At 41.9% G+C, this 14525-nt stretch overlaps 1 protein-coding gene and 1 pseudogene across 1 annotated transcript in view; one reads left to right on the forward strand and one right to left on the reverse strand.

The window, feature by feature from the left end:
* Positions 1-1220: 1220 nt before the first annotated feature.
* Positions 1221-14525, reverse strand: part of WDCP (WD repeat and coiled coil containing) — a 19336-nt gene continuing 6031 nt past the window's right edge. Inside the window, exons 2-4 of the mRNA XM_055400373.2 lie at positions 7839-9642; positions 5308-5425; positions 1221-3020 (exon numbers count right to left, since the gene is read on the reverse strand). Coding sequence (XP_055256348.2) covers positions 2893-3020; positions 5308-5425; positions 7839-9623 — 2031 coding nt within the window. The 5' untranslated portion in view covers positions 9624-9642 and the 3' untranslated portion in view covers positions 1221-2892. The remainder of the gene's footprint in view (positions 3021-5307; positions 5426-7838; positions 9643-14525) is intronic.
* Positions 11612-13640, forward strand: LOC129539619 (nuclear RNA export factor 1 pseudogene; annotated as a pseudogene).

The raw sequence follows: 14525 nt of genomic DNA on the forward strand, positions 1-14525 counted from the left end.
AGTATGTATTAAGTGAGGGAAAAGTGTTGCAATGTGTGAGTTCTACCATTAACAAATGGTAGAAGTTGGGACTTCCTTGGTCGTCCAGTGATTGTGAGTCTGCCTGCCAATGCAGGGACATGGGTTCGATCCCTGATCCAGGAGGATCCCATGTGCCCCGAGGCAATTAAGCCTGTGTACTGCAACTACTGAGCCTGTGTGCCTAGAACATCTGCCCCACAACAAGAAGCCACCGCAATGAGCTTTCACCCCGGAACTAGAGAGTAGCCCCCACACAGCACAAATAGAAAAACTCTGCACGTAGCAGTGAAGACCCAGTACAACCAAAAATAAACAAATAAAAAAAGGGAAGTTCCTGGTGGTCCAGTGGTTAGGACTTGGTGCTTTCATTACAGTGGCCTGGGTTCAATCCCTGGTCTGGGAATTAAGATCCCCCAAGCCACATGGTGCAGCCAAAAACATAACATAAAATAAAAAACAGAAAAGAAGAAATGATAATTTACAACAATCAAGAAATAAGCACCTGGGGTGGAGTTACTTCTATGGAGAAGGATCCAGGAGGGATACATAGGGAGCTTGAATGGTTCCTAGTAATGTTCTGGTTCCTAAATTAGGGATAGGTGATTCACTTTATTATTATGCCTTCCTATACTTTACATCTATTGCACTTATTAAATAATACCATACAAAAATTTTTAAAATTTGGGCACAAAATGAGATTTGTAAGTAATGTTTCTATGTAAAATATTCTCAATATAACATTAAACAATAATTTAAAGTATTTAGCTCTTCTCTCCCTATTTTCCTTCTCTCCCCAAACCAACAAATACTAGATTATCTTATATTTATTCCAGTGATTATATATAGTAGAGACCAGGGAAACATGTTTTGTATGAGAGCTGTCATGGGATAAGATTTGTTGCAAAGAAATAATTTATATCCTGGACTGTCCACCAGAAGAAATATGAAGACAACATATGTAAAAATCAAGAACATTCCTCTATATCAGAAACAATCACAAAGTAAATATTAAAATATTCACACACATACACCCACACAAAAAAACCATTCACAACAGGATTCTCCTGTGGTCCAGTGGTTGGCACTCTTCACTTCCAATGCAGAGGGCCTAAGTTCAATCCTTGGTCTGGGAAATTCTGCATGCCACCCGATACACACAAAAATAAATAAACTTAAAAAACAAAAACATTCACAACAGCTGCAACAACCATTAGTGATTTATTGAAGACTCATTCACAGGATTCTGACCAGCGAAATGATTGCAACATACGCTCTGGGGCACCTGCAGATTTTGCTGTCAGGTCCCTCAGAGCCCGTCTTAAGGCTTCACAGTTGTGTGGTTTCACCCCACCAGACACTTCCTTCGAAAATGGATCCAGGCCTCAGGCTGTCCTCAGCCACTGTTCTCCAGCAACTGATTCCAGACAAGTGGCCTCCATTCCCATTACCCCAGCAGCTCCTCTAATGCATTTCAACCACAAAGTGGCTCTCTCTTCTTCCCTATCCCTGCTCCATCTTCATAAACTAGCAGACAGGAGTCCTCAAGGGTACAAGATCTTTCCAGATGACTTTGAAAGAAACGAGGAAGAAGCATTTGTGCTCCTATGCATCTGAGCTCCTATGGCTGAATCAACGTACCTTCAGATGTGTTCTGACTAGTCACACATCAATCCATTCATTACGCTGCAGTGCCAGAAGTTTATGACTCTGTGAAAAGTGGTGAGTCTATCTGAAACTGGGATCAGGGGCTCTTTCCAAGGGGCTAAGCTGGTGCTTTAGCTCATAATTATAAGAAAATATCTCAGATTCACTGTCTTTCAACTTTCTGAAATACTTTCTCTCACAGATTCTATGCTGGCCTGTAAGACTTGAACGGGGAGAACAGAAAAATAGACAAATTAAGGTGGCAATTTAAACTAAGGGAGTTGATTACTGGGAGAAAAATAGGCCATTTTTATGATCCCCAAAACAGGAGATGAGTAACCTCTCAGGGAGAAAATCCTGAGTGACAACAGCACGAAATCCCGCCACAGGCCTCACCTGTGCTTGGCACTGGACTAGTAACATCAGGACACGCCTCAGTGGGGCCCAGAGGGAGTCAAAGCACTGTAAGTATCATTTGAAATTTGCCCAGGGCCAGATTTCAGGAGCTCCTGGACTTTTGTCAGCCAGAATTTTCTAGGGAAGTGAGAGGGTTAGGTTCAAATCCAACATCACAACTACTTCCTTTTGAGTCTACTGTGACCCTGTTTGAGGTAGTCCTGGGAGCAGAAATGAATCGATTTTTTGATTTCCTTTGAGCTCTGTGCATTCCTGCTCATTTAGGGTAAAAAGAGACGCTGGAGCAGATGTTCTCCAGCACTCCTCACACTCAACTCGAAGCCAAGAAGAAGATCTATTACAATCCTGAGGTACCTTTTAAGTGCTTCTAAGAGCTTTAATGCTGTTTTGGGCAAGGGACAGAAAGCCTCAGAGAAACCATAAAACACAATCCATATGGCACCATAATATTGTTTTGTGCCGGGAATTCTGCCCTTAGACAAAACCACACAGTCATGAATACATAAATAACTGCTTTCTGAGCCATCTCACAAAGACTGGGCTCTGCTGCAGGGCAGGGAACAGCAGCCTGGGGGGAAGAGTGGCGGAGCCAGCCATGGCAAGCGCTTCACCTCCCAGTGGCACTGCAGATCCCAGCTGGGCAATGTCCACCTTGGAAAACAGCTCGTTAGTAATGGCCTCGTCTGCGAGGATGTGCAGCACATACTCTGCTGATAAGTATCAGGCTACACTGCCAGTATGGTCAGAGGAGCCAGTGGTATCTCCGCTTTGGGGAATCCATCACTGAAGACTCCAAGAGAAGGACTGCTATTAAGGCTCTGAGACAGAGGTTCTGAAGTCATCTGACCTGCCATCTCTTATGATTATTTCCTGTGTGGCTGTGAAAGTTAAGGGGACGAAGCCTTCACTGTCCGCACAGAGAAGGATCCAGTGGAAGTCTGCAAAGTAAAATAAACACACAGGCAATTCTAAAATAAACACACAGGTAATTCAGGATATCCTGTCTTACTCAATAAAGAAAAATGTCACAAATACAACTTTTTTGAGGGAAAGAATGTAGTAGTTGATAATCCTGAACCTGACCATCACAAGACTTTACAGAGATGGAGGGGCTGGGTGAAACTTTGGGTCAGGTTACATGGCAGGAATGGGATACTGATGACAGGTGACAGGTATAGCTAAGGGACATGCATTAACGCCCAGGCTAGGCATTAAAGGGTCAGTGCCATGTATTTGAGCTTGTGTGTGCATGTGTGCATGCTGGTGTTAGGGGCTATGTATGGTGTCCCTACCTTTTCTAATGCCGTCTAGTAGTTTCTCCAGAAACTATGCGAAGCTGGCAACAGCAACTCTATGGAGAAAACTTCTATATTTTTGAGATCCATACCAGCCTCTGGATACCCAAGGAAGTTGAACTGCCTAGTGCCAGGCTAGAAGTGCCCAGATAATCCTAAATAGTTTATTCTGGGGTAACCTAGGACCACTGGTATAACACATACCTGGACTTATCTCTGTTTCTTTTGAGTCTACTGTGACCCTGTAATTTCACTTCTGAAAATCTACACTTTCCAAAAATGTATAAAATACAGAAAGGTTTTTATTAGTGTTATTGATGATAATGAAAAATTGGAAACCACTTAAATGTCAAAGAAAACAAGGCACACTAAAATATGGTATTAAGAGAGTAAATACTGCTCATCACAAGGAACACTTTTTTCTATCTATACAAGATGACGGTTGTTCACTAACTTGCTATGATAATCATTTCATGATGTATTTAAGTCAAACTGTTCTGCTGTACACTTTATAGTGCTGTATGTCAACTGCATCTCAATAAAACTGGAAGAAAAAAAATTGGTACATCCAAGAGAGAATATTAACCCAGTAAAAATTACAATTATCAAGTTGTATCATAAATGCATGTATCAAAGTGAAAAATGCTGACGCTACAATGTTTAGTGGGGAAAAAAAAAAAGAAATTAAATTAAAAAAAAAAATTTTATGTTCAGTGTGTGGCTGTCCTGAAGACTGAGGCATAAGAAAACCACCATGTTCCCCATGGGATGGAACACAGGCATGAGTCAGCCCTGAGCGGTCTAGGAGCGTCCTTCATGTAAACATGTTTCCTGAATATTAAAATGACAGCTCCTAAACAGACATAGAGAAGAGACTCTGGACATGGGGAGAGGAGAGGAGAGGGTGAGATGTTGGAAAAAGTAACATGGAAACTTACATTGCCATATGTAAAATAGATAGCCAACAGGAATTTGCTATATGGCTCAGGAAACTCAAACGAGGGCTCTGTATCAATCTAGAGGGGTGGGATGGGAAGGGAGATGGAGGGGAGGTTCAAAAGGGAGGGGACATATGTATACCTATGGCTGATTCATGTTGAGGTTTGACAGAAAACAACAAAGTTCTGTAAAGCAATTATCCTTCAATAAAAAAATAAATTAAAAAAAAAAAGACAATGCCTTTAAGAAATATTCTATGTGAGTTCCCTTGTGGCCCAGTGGTTAGGATTCCAGGCTGTCACTGCTGTAGCCTGGGTTCAATCCCTGGTTGGGGAGCTGAAACCCCACAAGCTGCAAGGCACAGCCCAAAAAAAAAAAAAGAAAACAACAAGGTCCTACTGTATAGCACAGAGAACTATATTCAGTGTTCTGTGATAAACCACAATGGGAAAGAATATTTTGAAAAAAGAATGTAGGAACTTCCCTAGCCATCCAGTGGCTAAGACTTCCACTGCAGCAGACAAGGGTTCAGTCCCTAGCTGGGGAACTAAGATCTCATATGGCATGTGGTGTGGCCCCAAAATTAATAAACAAACAAATGAAAGAATGTTTGTGTGCGTGCAGAGCGCCCCCCCCACACACACGAAAGAAATACTCTGCAATGCTTTTTATGTTTTAATGCAACTGGTATATATGAGGTTTTCTGTCATTTCCTTGCAGTTGTTACATATTGCTTTGTAACTCTATCTAGTTTTTTCACGTGTGCACTCAGGTTTTTCAACTAGGTTGTAACTTCCTTAAGGACAGAAGCCATATTTTCCGTGTGTTTTAGCACCTATAACAGGCCTAGATATACAATAACAATTAATGATACTTTTTAACTGTCTACTGAATCACTGAATGGTTGGTACACGTCATTTTCATCACCAGTGACAGTCACAAAATTGAGGGAGGGGATGTCGGGTAGAGTTGCCTTCTGAATTTTACCTACCATGCAGCATTTCAACAAGAGAGAGGCCGAAAGTCTGTTGGACTGTGCTGAGTCTTAGCTTGCCATTGCAGAGAAGCATCATTCTTTTTTCAACAACAGGACCTACAAAATAAGATTTCTTCAAAAATAAAGATAAAAATTGTTAAACTGATTGCAGAAGCAATGGGGTTAACATTTCCTAAGAATAAAATGTACAGTTCAAAATATTCTTATCTATTACCACTATCAACTTCAGTGTTAAATAAGGAGCTTTTTGCTGTATTATTTTGCACAACTAAAGAATCAGACAAGACACAACAACCCCAAATTTCCTTTTGCTCTGTTCCTCCCCAAGGTTATGTCTTTATCTTTAGGAGTTGGTTTTTCTAGGATGAGACTAATAGCACCATAGGATGACGGATGGCAGCCTAAGAAAGATACAATCAGATGGTGAGGAAAAGCTGCTTGGCTGTTTTAGAAACAGGCATACCTCAGAGATATTGCAGGTTCTGGTTCCAGGCCACTGAAATAAAGTGAGTGTCACAGTAAAGTGAGCCACATGAAATTTTTTGGTTTCCTAGTGCATATTCTGGGCTTCTCAGGTGGCACAGTGGTAAAGAATCTTTCTGCCAATGCCGGAGACATGGGTTCGATCCCTGGGTGGGGAAGATCCTCTGGAGGAAGAAATGGCAACCCACTCCAGTATTCTTGCCTGGAGAATCCCATTGACAGGGGAGCCTGGGGTGCTGCAGTCCATGGAGTCACAAAGAGTCACACACAACTTAACCATGGAGGATGCACAGTGAATATTCTGTAGTTAAGTGTGCAACTGCACGTCTAATAATGTACATACCTTAATTTTAAAATGCTTTATTGCTTAAAAAATGCTATCAACTGACAACCGATATATCTATATATCTTTAAACAAAGATATGTAAGTCCACAGTAATCAAATCAGTGTGGTATTGTGAAAGTTTTAGACAAAGACCAGTATTACAGTAGCTGCAGTAAGAAGTAACCAGGATTAGATCTCAGGATATATAAGTTTATATATGAAAAATTTGGTAGATCAAGTTCAGTGGGATAAAGATGGATTTTTAATAATTTTCAGAAAATTTTAATCAATAATTAAAAACATAAATGTAAAAACTAATGTAATAAAATAATGCAAGAAAACCTAGATTACTACTCATCCATCAATTTCTTTAGAAAAACCTCTTGTAAACTGGTAATTCAATAGGGAAAAATGAGCAAAAGGCAATTCACACTCAACTGACCAAAAATCATGAGGATATATTCAAATTCATTAATAGTAGTGAATTACCAGGGGCTTCCCAGGTGGCGCAGTGGTAAAGAACCTGCCTGCCAATGCAAGGGATGCAAGAGACAGGGTTTGATCCCTGGGTTGGGAAGATCCTCTAGAGTAGGAAATGGCAACCTACTCCAGTATTCTCACCTGGAAAATCCCATGGACAGAGAAGCCTGGTGGGCTACAGTCCACGGGGTCACAAAGAGTCATTCACAATTAAGCATTCATCATAGCCAACAGTAAGGGAAAAACAATTAATAAAAGTGAAATATGACTTCACATTCATCAGATTGGTGAGGATGTAAGGAAAAGGATAGTCCCATATGTTGCTGATGGGCATGTGATGATTCATTGTTTAGTAAAAAGTTTTTGAAAGGCAATCTGACAACTCTATTAAAAGTAAAAGCATATACATATTATATATATATATATATATACACACTCTTCAAATCTGCACTTCCATTTCTGGGAACCAAGCCAATAGAAATAAAAGTATGAATATAAATAGATACATACGAGAATACTATTGCAGCACTATTTGGAGTGGCTAAGAACTGAAAACAAAGTGAATGTCCATCAACAAGGGAAGAACTGAATAAACAGAATACTCTCAGCATGAAGTAAAGAATACACCATATGACTCTATGTTTGTAAAACAATGAGAAAATCACCACTCCAACACCTATATACCTATGAATTAAGCAAAGATCTGTGTAAGATTATATGAGTACGAAGGAAAAATATGCAAGGATCCGCATTAAACTGCTAGCTAAAAGTGGGTTACAGGGAGAAGAAGCAGGGCCAAGTTCAACGGGAAAGTATTCATGACAAAATAGATATTATATGAGCCCATTTAAATAATATTTTGTTTGCATATACTGGCATACATAGACACATTAAAAAATTTTACTGACTATAACCTTTCTTATAAATGGAAGAGAGCTTGCAACTGCATATAGGAAAAGGTCTTCTCAATGAAACAGCATGATTTAAGAATTTGTTTTCTAAACATAGATTGCCAGAATGAGTGCAAGAATTCATGTTTTCATACCATGCGCATGATAAAGTCATGGTGTATATTGCTATGTGGGCCTATCCAACCAACCTGAAAAGGTATAACAACTTGCCTGAACATAACATGCCCAGCTCAGTGAAGTTCCATTAGAACCCCACTGCCTCAACAATAAACTTCTCTTGCAGCACATGCAGGAGCCAGTGGTAGCTCCCCCAGAGGAGAAGTTACCTGGCAAGTGATGTGAACATAAGGCAGATCCTGACAGAGTGGGTACACTGGAGAGGATTTCTTCCCATTGTGCAGAAAGTCGCTGAGTTCAGAAAGATGTCGCTGCACTTCATTCAGGTTCCTAGACACAACTTCCAGTTCCTTAGACAGCTGGTATGTTTCCTTTTCCCGTTCTAAGTTAGGAGGTGCTGCGGTACTGGTGTGGGCTGCTGTGCCACTGGGTCTGGGCAGTGTCACTGACCAGTTAACAGGCCTGGCATCTAGACTTTCTAGGACTGTGGAGCCATCACAGATGCTGGACGCAGGACTTTCTATTTCTTTAATAAGGGTTCTTCCAGGCCTTCCACTTTGACTGCTGCTATTAGCTGTGAACAAGAGCCCTCTGCTTTGGGGACAAAAATCTGGAGAAAGATCTTCAATTAGCTTCTTCATATTTGTTTTATTTATCAGAGTACTGAAAGCAGAGTTACCACTCTGGTTTCCATTCAGGGTCACTGGAGAGTCTTCTTTTAGCATGACTTCTCTAACAATCAAACGAATCATATACTGATCAGATTTTGAAGAAGGAAGAAATGCCGAGTCAGTGGACTTTTGTCTTCCCACCAAAATTAATAGTAATTTATCTGTCAAGAAACACATGCCTTTTGGTCTTTCATTACTCTCTAACTGAATCTGCTGGATGTTTGGCATTAATAATGGAATGACAGAATAGATAAAAATTACGTTAGATGTATTGGAAGCCACTGCGACTGCTTGTGCTTTAAGATTAAATGCTATTAGATCAGGAACCAGAATGCCTGGAATGATGACTTTTCTGTTGCAGGTAACCTCCTTCTCAAAGGTCAAGAGGACCAAATGTGAAGAATCCAAGCCAGTTCCTGTCAAGTAGTCTTTTCTTCTTAGACAAGTAAGAGAACTACCCTCAGATTTAGATCTGTTGAAGTGGATATGAGTTAGATCCAGAGGCTCAGAAAAGGATGACGACACCGGTGTTTCAGAATTTGTTTCAGAAGAAACTGGATCAGTAACTGATAAAGCATGCAGACAAGTGTCTTCACCACTAGGGGGAACGTCAAAAGTTCCAGAAGCATTTAACCCACAAATCTTATCCAGCGGAAGCTCAGTGGCTATAGCGACCTGTGAGTCCACAGTGGCTCCGATTGAGCGCACGTAGCTGTCCACATCAAACATGGGACAGACGGAGCACCTGTGAAGGGTCTTCTGAGCACTGTCCCAAATGTAAGAATGCAGGCTGCTGCCTGCTGCCACCACCAGCCTCTGGCCATCCTGGGTCCAACATGCACAGTGAATGAGGCCTTGGGTGCTGACGTCCACTTTGACTTGGGAACTGTCACAGTGGATGTTGTAGAACACAGAGACATCCCAAGCAGTCAGCACAGTCAGGATGGCACTTTCTGGGTGCCACACACAGCCCTGGGGAAGGACAGGGCATGACTGTCTGATCTCACAGCACTGAGACATCAGCCACTTGCTTGTCTCTGTAGGGCTAGGACACAACTGCCACACGATGACACACTTCTTGTGCTGGACAGCAATCAGAGTGGGTGTGTCAGCTGCACCAGGCGGGGCCCAGGACACCCCATACACGTGTTCAAATTGTCCAAGGACCATTGAGTTCCCAAATTTGGCCTCTCCACTGTGAAGCTGTAAATTGGTCAGGACTACCTGAGCCCCATCAGTCCAAGCAAGGCCGTGAATTGGGTGTATTGCTTGATATAATGCATTCAGTCCAGTCCTGAGAAGTTTTCCTTGTCCCAACTCCATCCTTTCTGATAAAGATTCTCTGAAATAATCAAGAAGGAAAGTTACACCATGAAAATATAACCAGACAAATCCAGACAACTGGTTTAGCCTTTCTGTGAAATGTGAGACACGTCAAAACAGAGGAAATCAGGATGACTCGACTCTTACTGAATATGCAAAAAGACAATATCCTATAGACACACCCAGCTACTATAGGAATTTGCTGGCCAAATTAGAAGGAAAGGAAGAGAATAAACATATCCAGAATGTGCCATATGTGGTGCTAAGTCACCTGGAATTCAATACAATCCATGTAATAGTCCAGTGACGGCAGCACTATTACTCTTGTGTGAGAGACAACAGAGCTGAAGCTCTAACAGGTTAAGAAACTTGCCTTTCATATCTTATAACAAAACATCTACTAGATAAATTAAAGATCCAAATGCAAAAAAATATGTAAAAAAACAAGAGATTTAAAAGAAAGACTTTTCACAGTACCATAAAAATACTCCAGCATGTATATATATAAGGATTTACTATAGCATTTTTTATAAGAGAAAAATCTAAATGTACATCAATATGGAAATACATTAAAAAATAAGGAAGCTCCATGAATAATGACACAGAAAAATCCTCCCCCAAAGCAGTGACATTCACAATATAACACATCTAGTAAGCTTCTATTTATGAAAAGAAATCCACCTCTCTATGTCTATATACATGTGTTTGTATATATTTACATAAAGATGCAGAAAAAGATCAGAAATAACACATACCAAACCGTTCACAGTACATGCTGAGAAGGAGTGAGTTGGGAAAAGAGAGAAGGTAGAACATTATTTCTGTATTTTCTGAAAAATTGTTTTTTAATAAGCATTTAGTCAAACAGTCCTTTTCTAATTGAAAAATGAAACTAAACACTCAAATGTGAAAAATAATTTACGAAAAGTTCTTGTAAGCCAGTTAAAAAGACAAAATTTTAAGTGGCTGAAGAATATCAACAGGCAATTTAATATTACAAAACAATTATGACGACCAACAAACACATTCTAAGTGATGTTTAATCTTAGAATGTTTAGTCAAAGAATTGTCTAAATATGCAGTGTCCCATCCTCACCACTCATTCTCTTCTTAACCCACTCCAAACTGATTCCATTCTCACCTCTTCTGAAACAACTCCCACCACCCCACCAGTGCTACTCATGTCACTGAATCTAATGGATATTTTTCAACCTGCCTGGTTTACTTAGCATCAAAGACAGAACTTGAGAAGCTGTCTTCACACTCTAAATCCAAAGAAATATATTCTCCTCCAAACTGGTAGATTTGATTTTCATTTGTCTGCATTTTTTTCTCATACCTTTTTGCTAGCTTTGTCCCTACTCTTAGAATCTCTTACCAAGACAGAAAGGTCTGTTTTTCTTCTACACATGATGTCAGATTAAGTAATTCTGCAGTAGCTTGCCAAATGAAGAAATAATGTCCTCTGTCATTACTAATGAAGAAGGCTGCCATCTCAAACCCATTGGTCTTCTGTAAGATAATATATATACTTCCCTAGTATCTACTTATGCACTTTTAAAAGATTTTTATTGATAAATAATGCATGATACATTTTCCTGGGAAAAGAAAATTCCTAATAGGCCAATTAAATATCAAAAGCAATTTATATGGCATGTTTTAGGCCACCCAAGTTAGTCTAATGTCATTGAGGGTGTGTATGGCCAGGGTTAGCCCAGGGTAAGAGTTTGTGAATAAGGGAAAAACAAACTTGGTAATACAGTCATTGAAATTTTTTAGAAGAATTAATTTCAATATTTTTATCTTTAGTAACAAGAAGAAATTTGGTAAAAAAATTAGAGTTACCATATGATCCTGCAATCCCCGCCACACACCTGGGCATATAGCCAGAGAAAACTATAATTCAAAAAGATACAAGGCACTTCGGCCTGGAGGGCCTTGGCATTCGGACGTTTGGCTAGGCAGCGGTCCGCGACGCAGCCCGCCCCTGCTTCTAGCTGTGCCATGGCGGACGAGGGAAAGTCATACAACGAGCACGATGATCGAGTTAGTTTCCTTCAAAGAAGAAAAAAAGGCTGGGGCCCTTTCCGGTGGAAGTCTGGTGAGGGGAACCGGAGGCCGGGGAGAGGGGCTCCAGCGTTCAGTCCTCCCGCCTGGAGGACGACGACAGAGACGTGGCGATGAGCGATGTCCAGGATGCTCCCCGAGTACGATACACCCCCTATGCTGCACAACCCAACCGTCGGGGTGATAAGTGGAACGAGCAGACTCGAATTCATGTTACTCTGCCCCTGCGCAGAGATCCAGCTGCTGCAGAGAGGGGAGGGGCTGGCACCAGCCAGGATGGGACCTCCAAGAACTGGTTTAAGATTACAATCCCTTGCGGCAGGAAATATGACAAGTCATGGCTCCTGAATGTGATTCAGAGCAAGTGCAGTGTCCCTTTTACCCTCATTGAGTTTCATTATGAAAACACACGAGCCCAGTTTTTTGTGGAGGATGCCAGTAAGGCCTCTGCACTCAAGGCTGTTAACTATAAGATTTTTGATTGGGAGAACCACAGGATATCTATTATCATCAACTCCTCTTCTCCACCCCATTCTGTGCAGAATGAACTGAAGCCAGAACAAGTAGAGCAGCTAAAGCTGATCATGAGCAAACGATACAATGGCTTCCAGCAAGCACTTGACCTCAAGGGCCTCCGTTCAGACCCAGATTTAGTGGCCCAGAACATTGACGTTGTCCTGAACCGTAGAAGCTGCATGGCAGCCACCCTGCGAATCATCAGAGAGAACATCCTTGAGCTATCGTCCTTGAACTTGAGCAACAAGCTCTACTGGCTGGATGACTTGTCGAGCATTGTGCAGAAAGCACCCAATCTAAAGACCCTAAATCTCTCTGGAAATGAGCTAAAGTCTGAGCAGAAGTTGGACAAGATCAAAGGGCTGAAGCTGGAAGAGCTCTGGCTTGACGGAAACACCCTGTGCGACAACTTCCGAGACCAGTCCACCTACATCAGCACCGTTCAAGAGCGATTTCCGAAACTACGACGACTGGATGGCCATGAGTTACCCCCACCAATTGCCTTTGATGTTGAAGCCCCCACAACGTTACCGCCTTGCAAGGGAAGCTACCTTGGAACAGAGACCCTGAAGAATCTGGTCCCGCACTTCTTGCAGCAGTACTATGCGGTTTATGACTCAGGAGACCGGCAGCGGCTCCTGGATGCCTACCGTGATGGAGCCTGCTGCTCCCTGAGCATTCCTTTCACCCCCCAGAACCCTGCCCGAAGCAACTTGGCCGAGTACTTCAAGGATACCAGGAATGTGGAGAAGCTTAAAGACCCTACCCTGCGGTTCTGAATGCTGAAGCACACACGTCTCAACGTGGTGGCCTTCCTCAACGAGTTGCCCAAAACTCAGCATGACATCAGTTCCTTTGTGGTAGACATAAGTGCACAGACAAGCACATTGCTGTGTTTCTCTGTCAATGGAGTCTTCAAAGAAATGGATGGAAAGTCTCGGGACTCCTTGTGAGCCTTTACCCGGACGTTCGTCGCTGATCCTGCCAGCAATTCAGGGTTGTGCATCGTCAACAATGAGCTGTTTGTGCGGAATGCCAGTGCTGATGAGATACAGAGAGCCTTTGCCATGCCTGTACCCACACCTTCCTCCAGCCCAGTGCCCACCCTCTCCCCAGAGCAGCAGGAAATGTTGCAGGCATTCTCTACCCAGTCAGGTATGAACCTTGAGTGGTCCCAGAAATGCCTTCAGGACAACAACTGGGACTACACCAGATCTGCCTAGGCCTTTACTCATCTCAAGGCCAAGGGCAAGATCCCAGAAGTGGCATTCATGAAGTGATCCATAGTCATTCCCCAGAAGACCCCTGTAAATAGCCCTTGGATGTACTGATGTCTCCTCTCCGGCCTGAGGCTGCCCTGTGACTGTGACCGAGGAGGGAGGGCTGCTGGATCCTTCTTCTCACCTGCCTTCTGGAAGCCTCCAGAAGACTGAGCCTCCCTGGTGCCAGGAAGCCAAAGCTTACTTTGTAGAACTGACACTAAAATACCCGAAGGACTTAGGTGCTTTGTGTACTTAACCCCAGGATCCTCCCTACTTTTTAAGATAAAGAATGGTATTGCAAAAATAAAAAAAGATGCAAGCAACACAATGTTCACTGCAGCACTAATTATATACACACACATATATATATAACTGAGTCACTGTGCTGTATTCCTGAAACTAACATGATATTGTAAATAAATAATACTTCAATAAAATTAAAAATAAAAATGAAGGAAATTTGGCCTATATTCCTCGAACACATAACAATAATTAGTCCAGGTTCTGACTACCTCCTGCTTTTAAACAGAGAAGGATAAGGAGAAATTCTCTTCACCCCAGTCTCTTCTTTTCCACAGAGCCTGGACTCTTTGAGTGTTGGCAGAATTATCTTGAGATGTCTGGCTTGGACTGTAGCCCACCAGGCTCCTCTGTCCATGGGATTTTCCAGGCAAGAGTACTGGTGTGGGTTGCCATTTCCTCCTCCAGGGGATCTTCCCAACCCAAGGACCAAACCCATATCTCCTGTGTCTCCTGCATTGCAAGCAGATTCTTTACCTCTGAGCCATCAAGGAAGCCTGAGAAAAGTCACAGCTCCTGGTAATTTTGCATTTCTGCTCAAATATCTTTGATGAGTCTCCACAGTCTATACATATAAAAGTTCTTCCAAAATGTTTTAGCAAAGCATCGAAGGCCTTATATTTTCTGATAATGCTATACCTTTCCAACTTTATTTCTCTGATCATAAAGGGCCTGCTGAAGAATTTGGAATTTAGAGAATCCAGTACACATTCATGCAACATTGTGCAGAACAGACCTGAGAAACTAAGAAGCTGAT

This window comes from Moschus berezovskii, chromosome 11, assembly GCF_049115385.1.
Source record: "Moschus berezovskii isolate FMDL1 chromosome 11, NW_MosBer_1.0, whole genome shotgun sequence".
NCBI lineage: Eukaryota > Metazoa > Chordata > Mammalia > Artiodactyla > Moschidae > Moschus > Moschus berezovskii.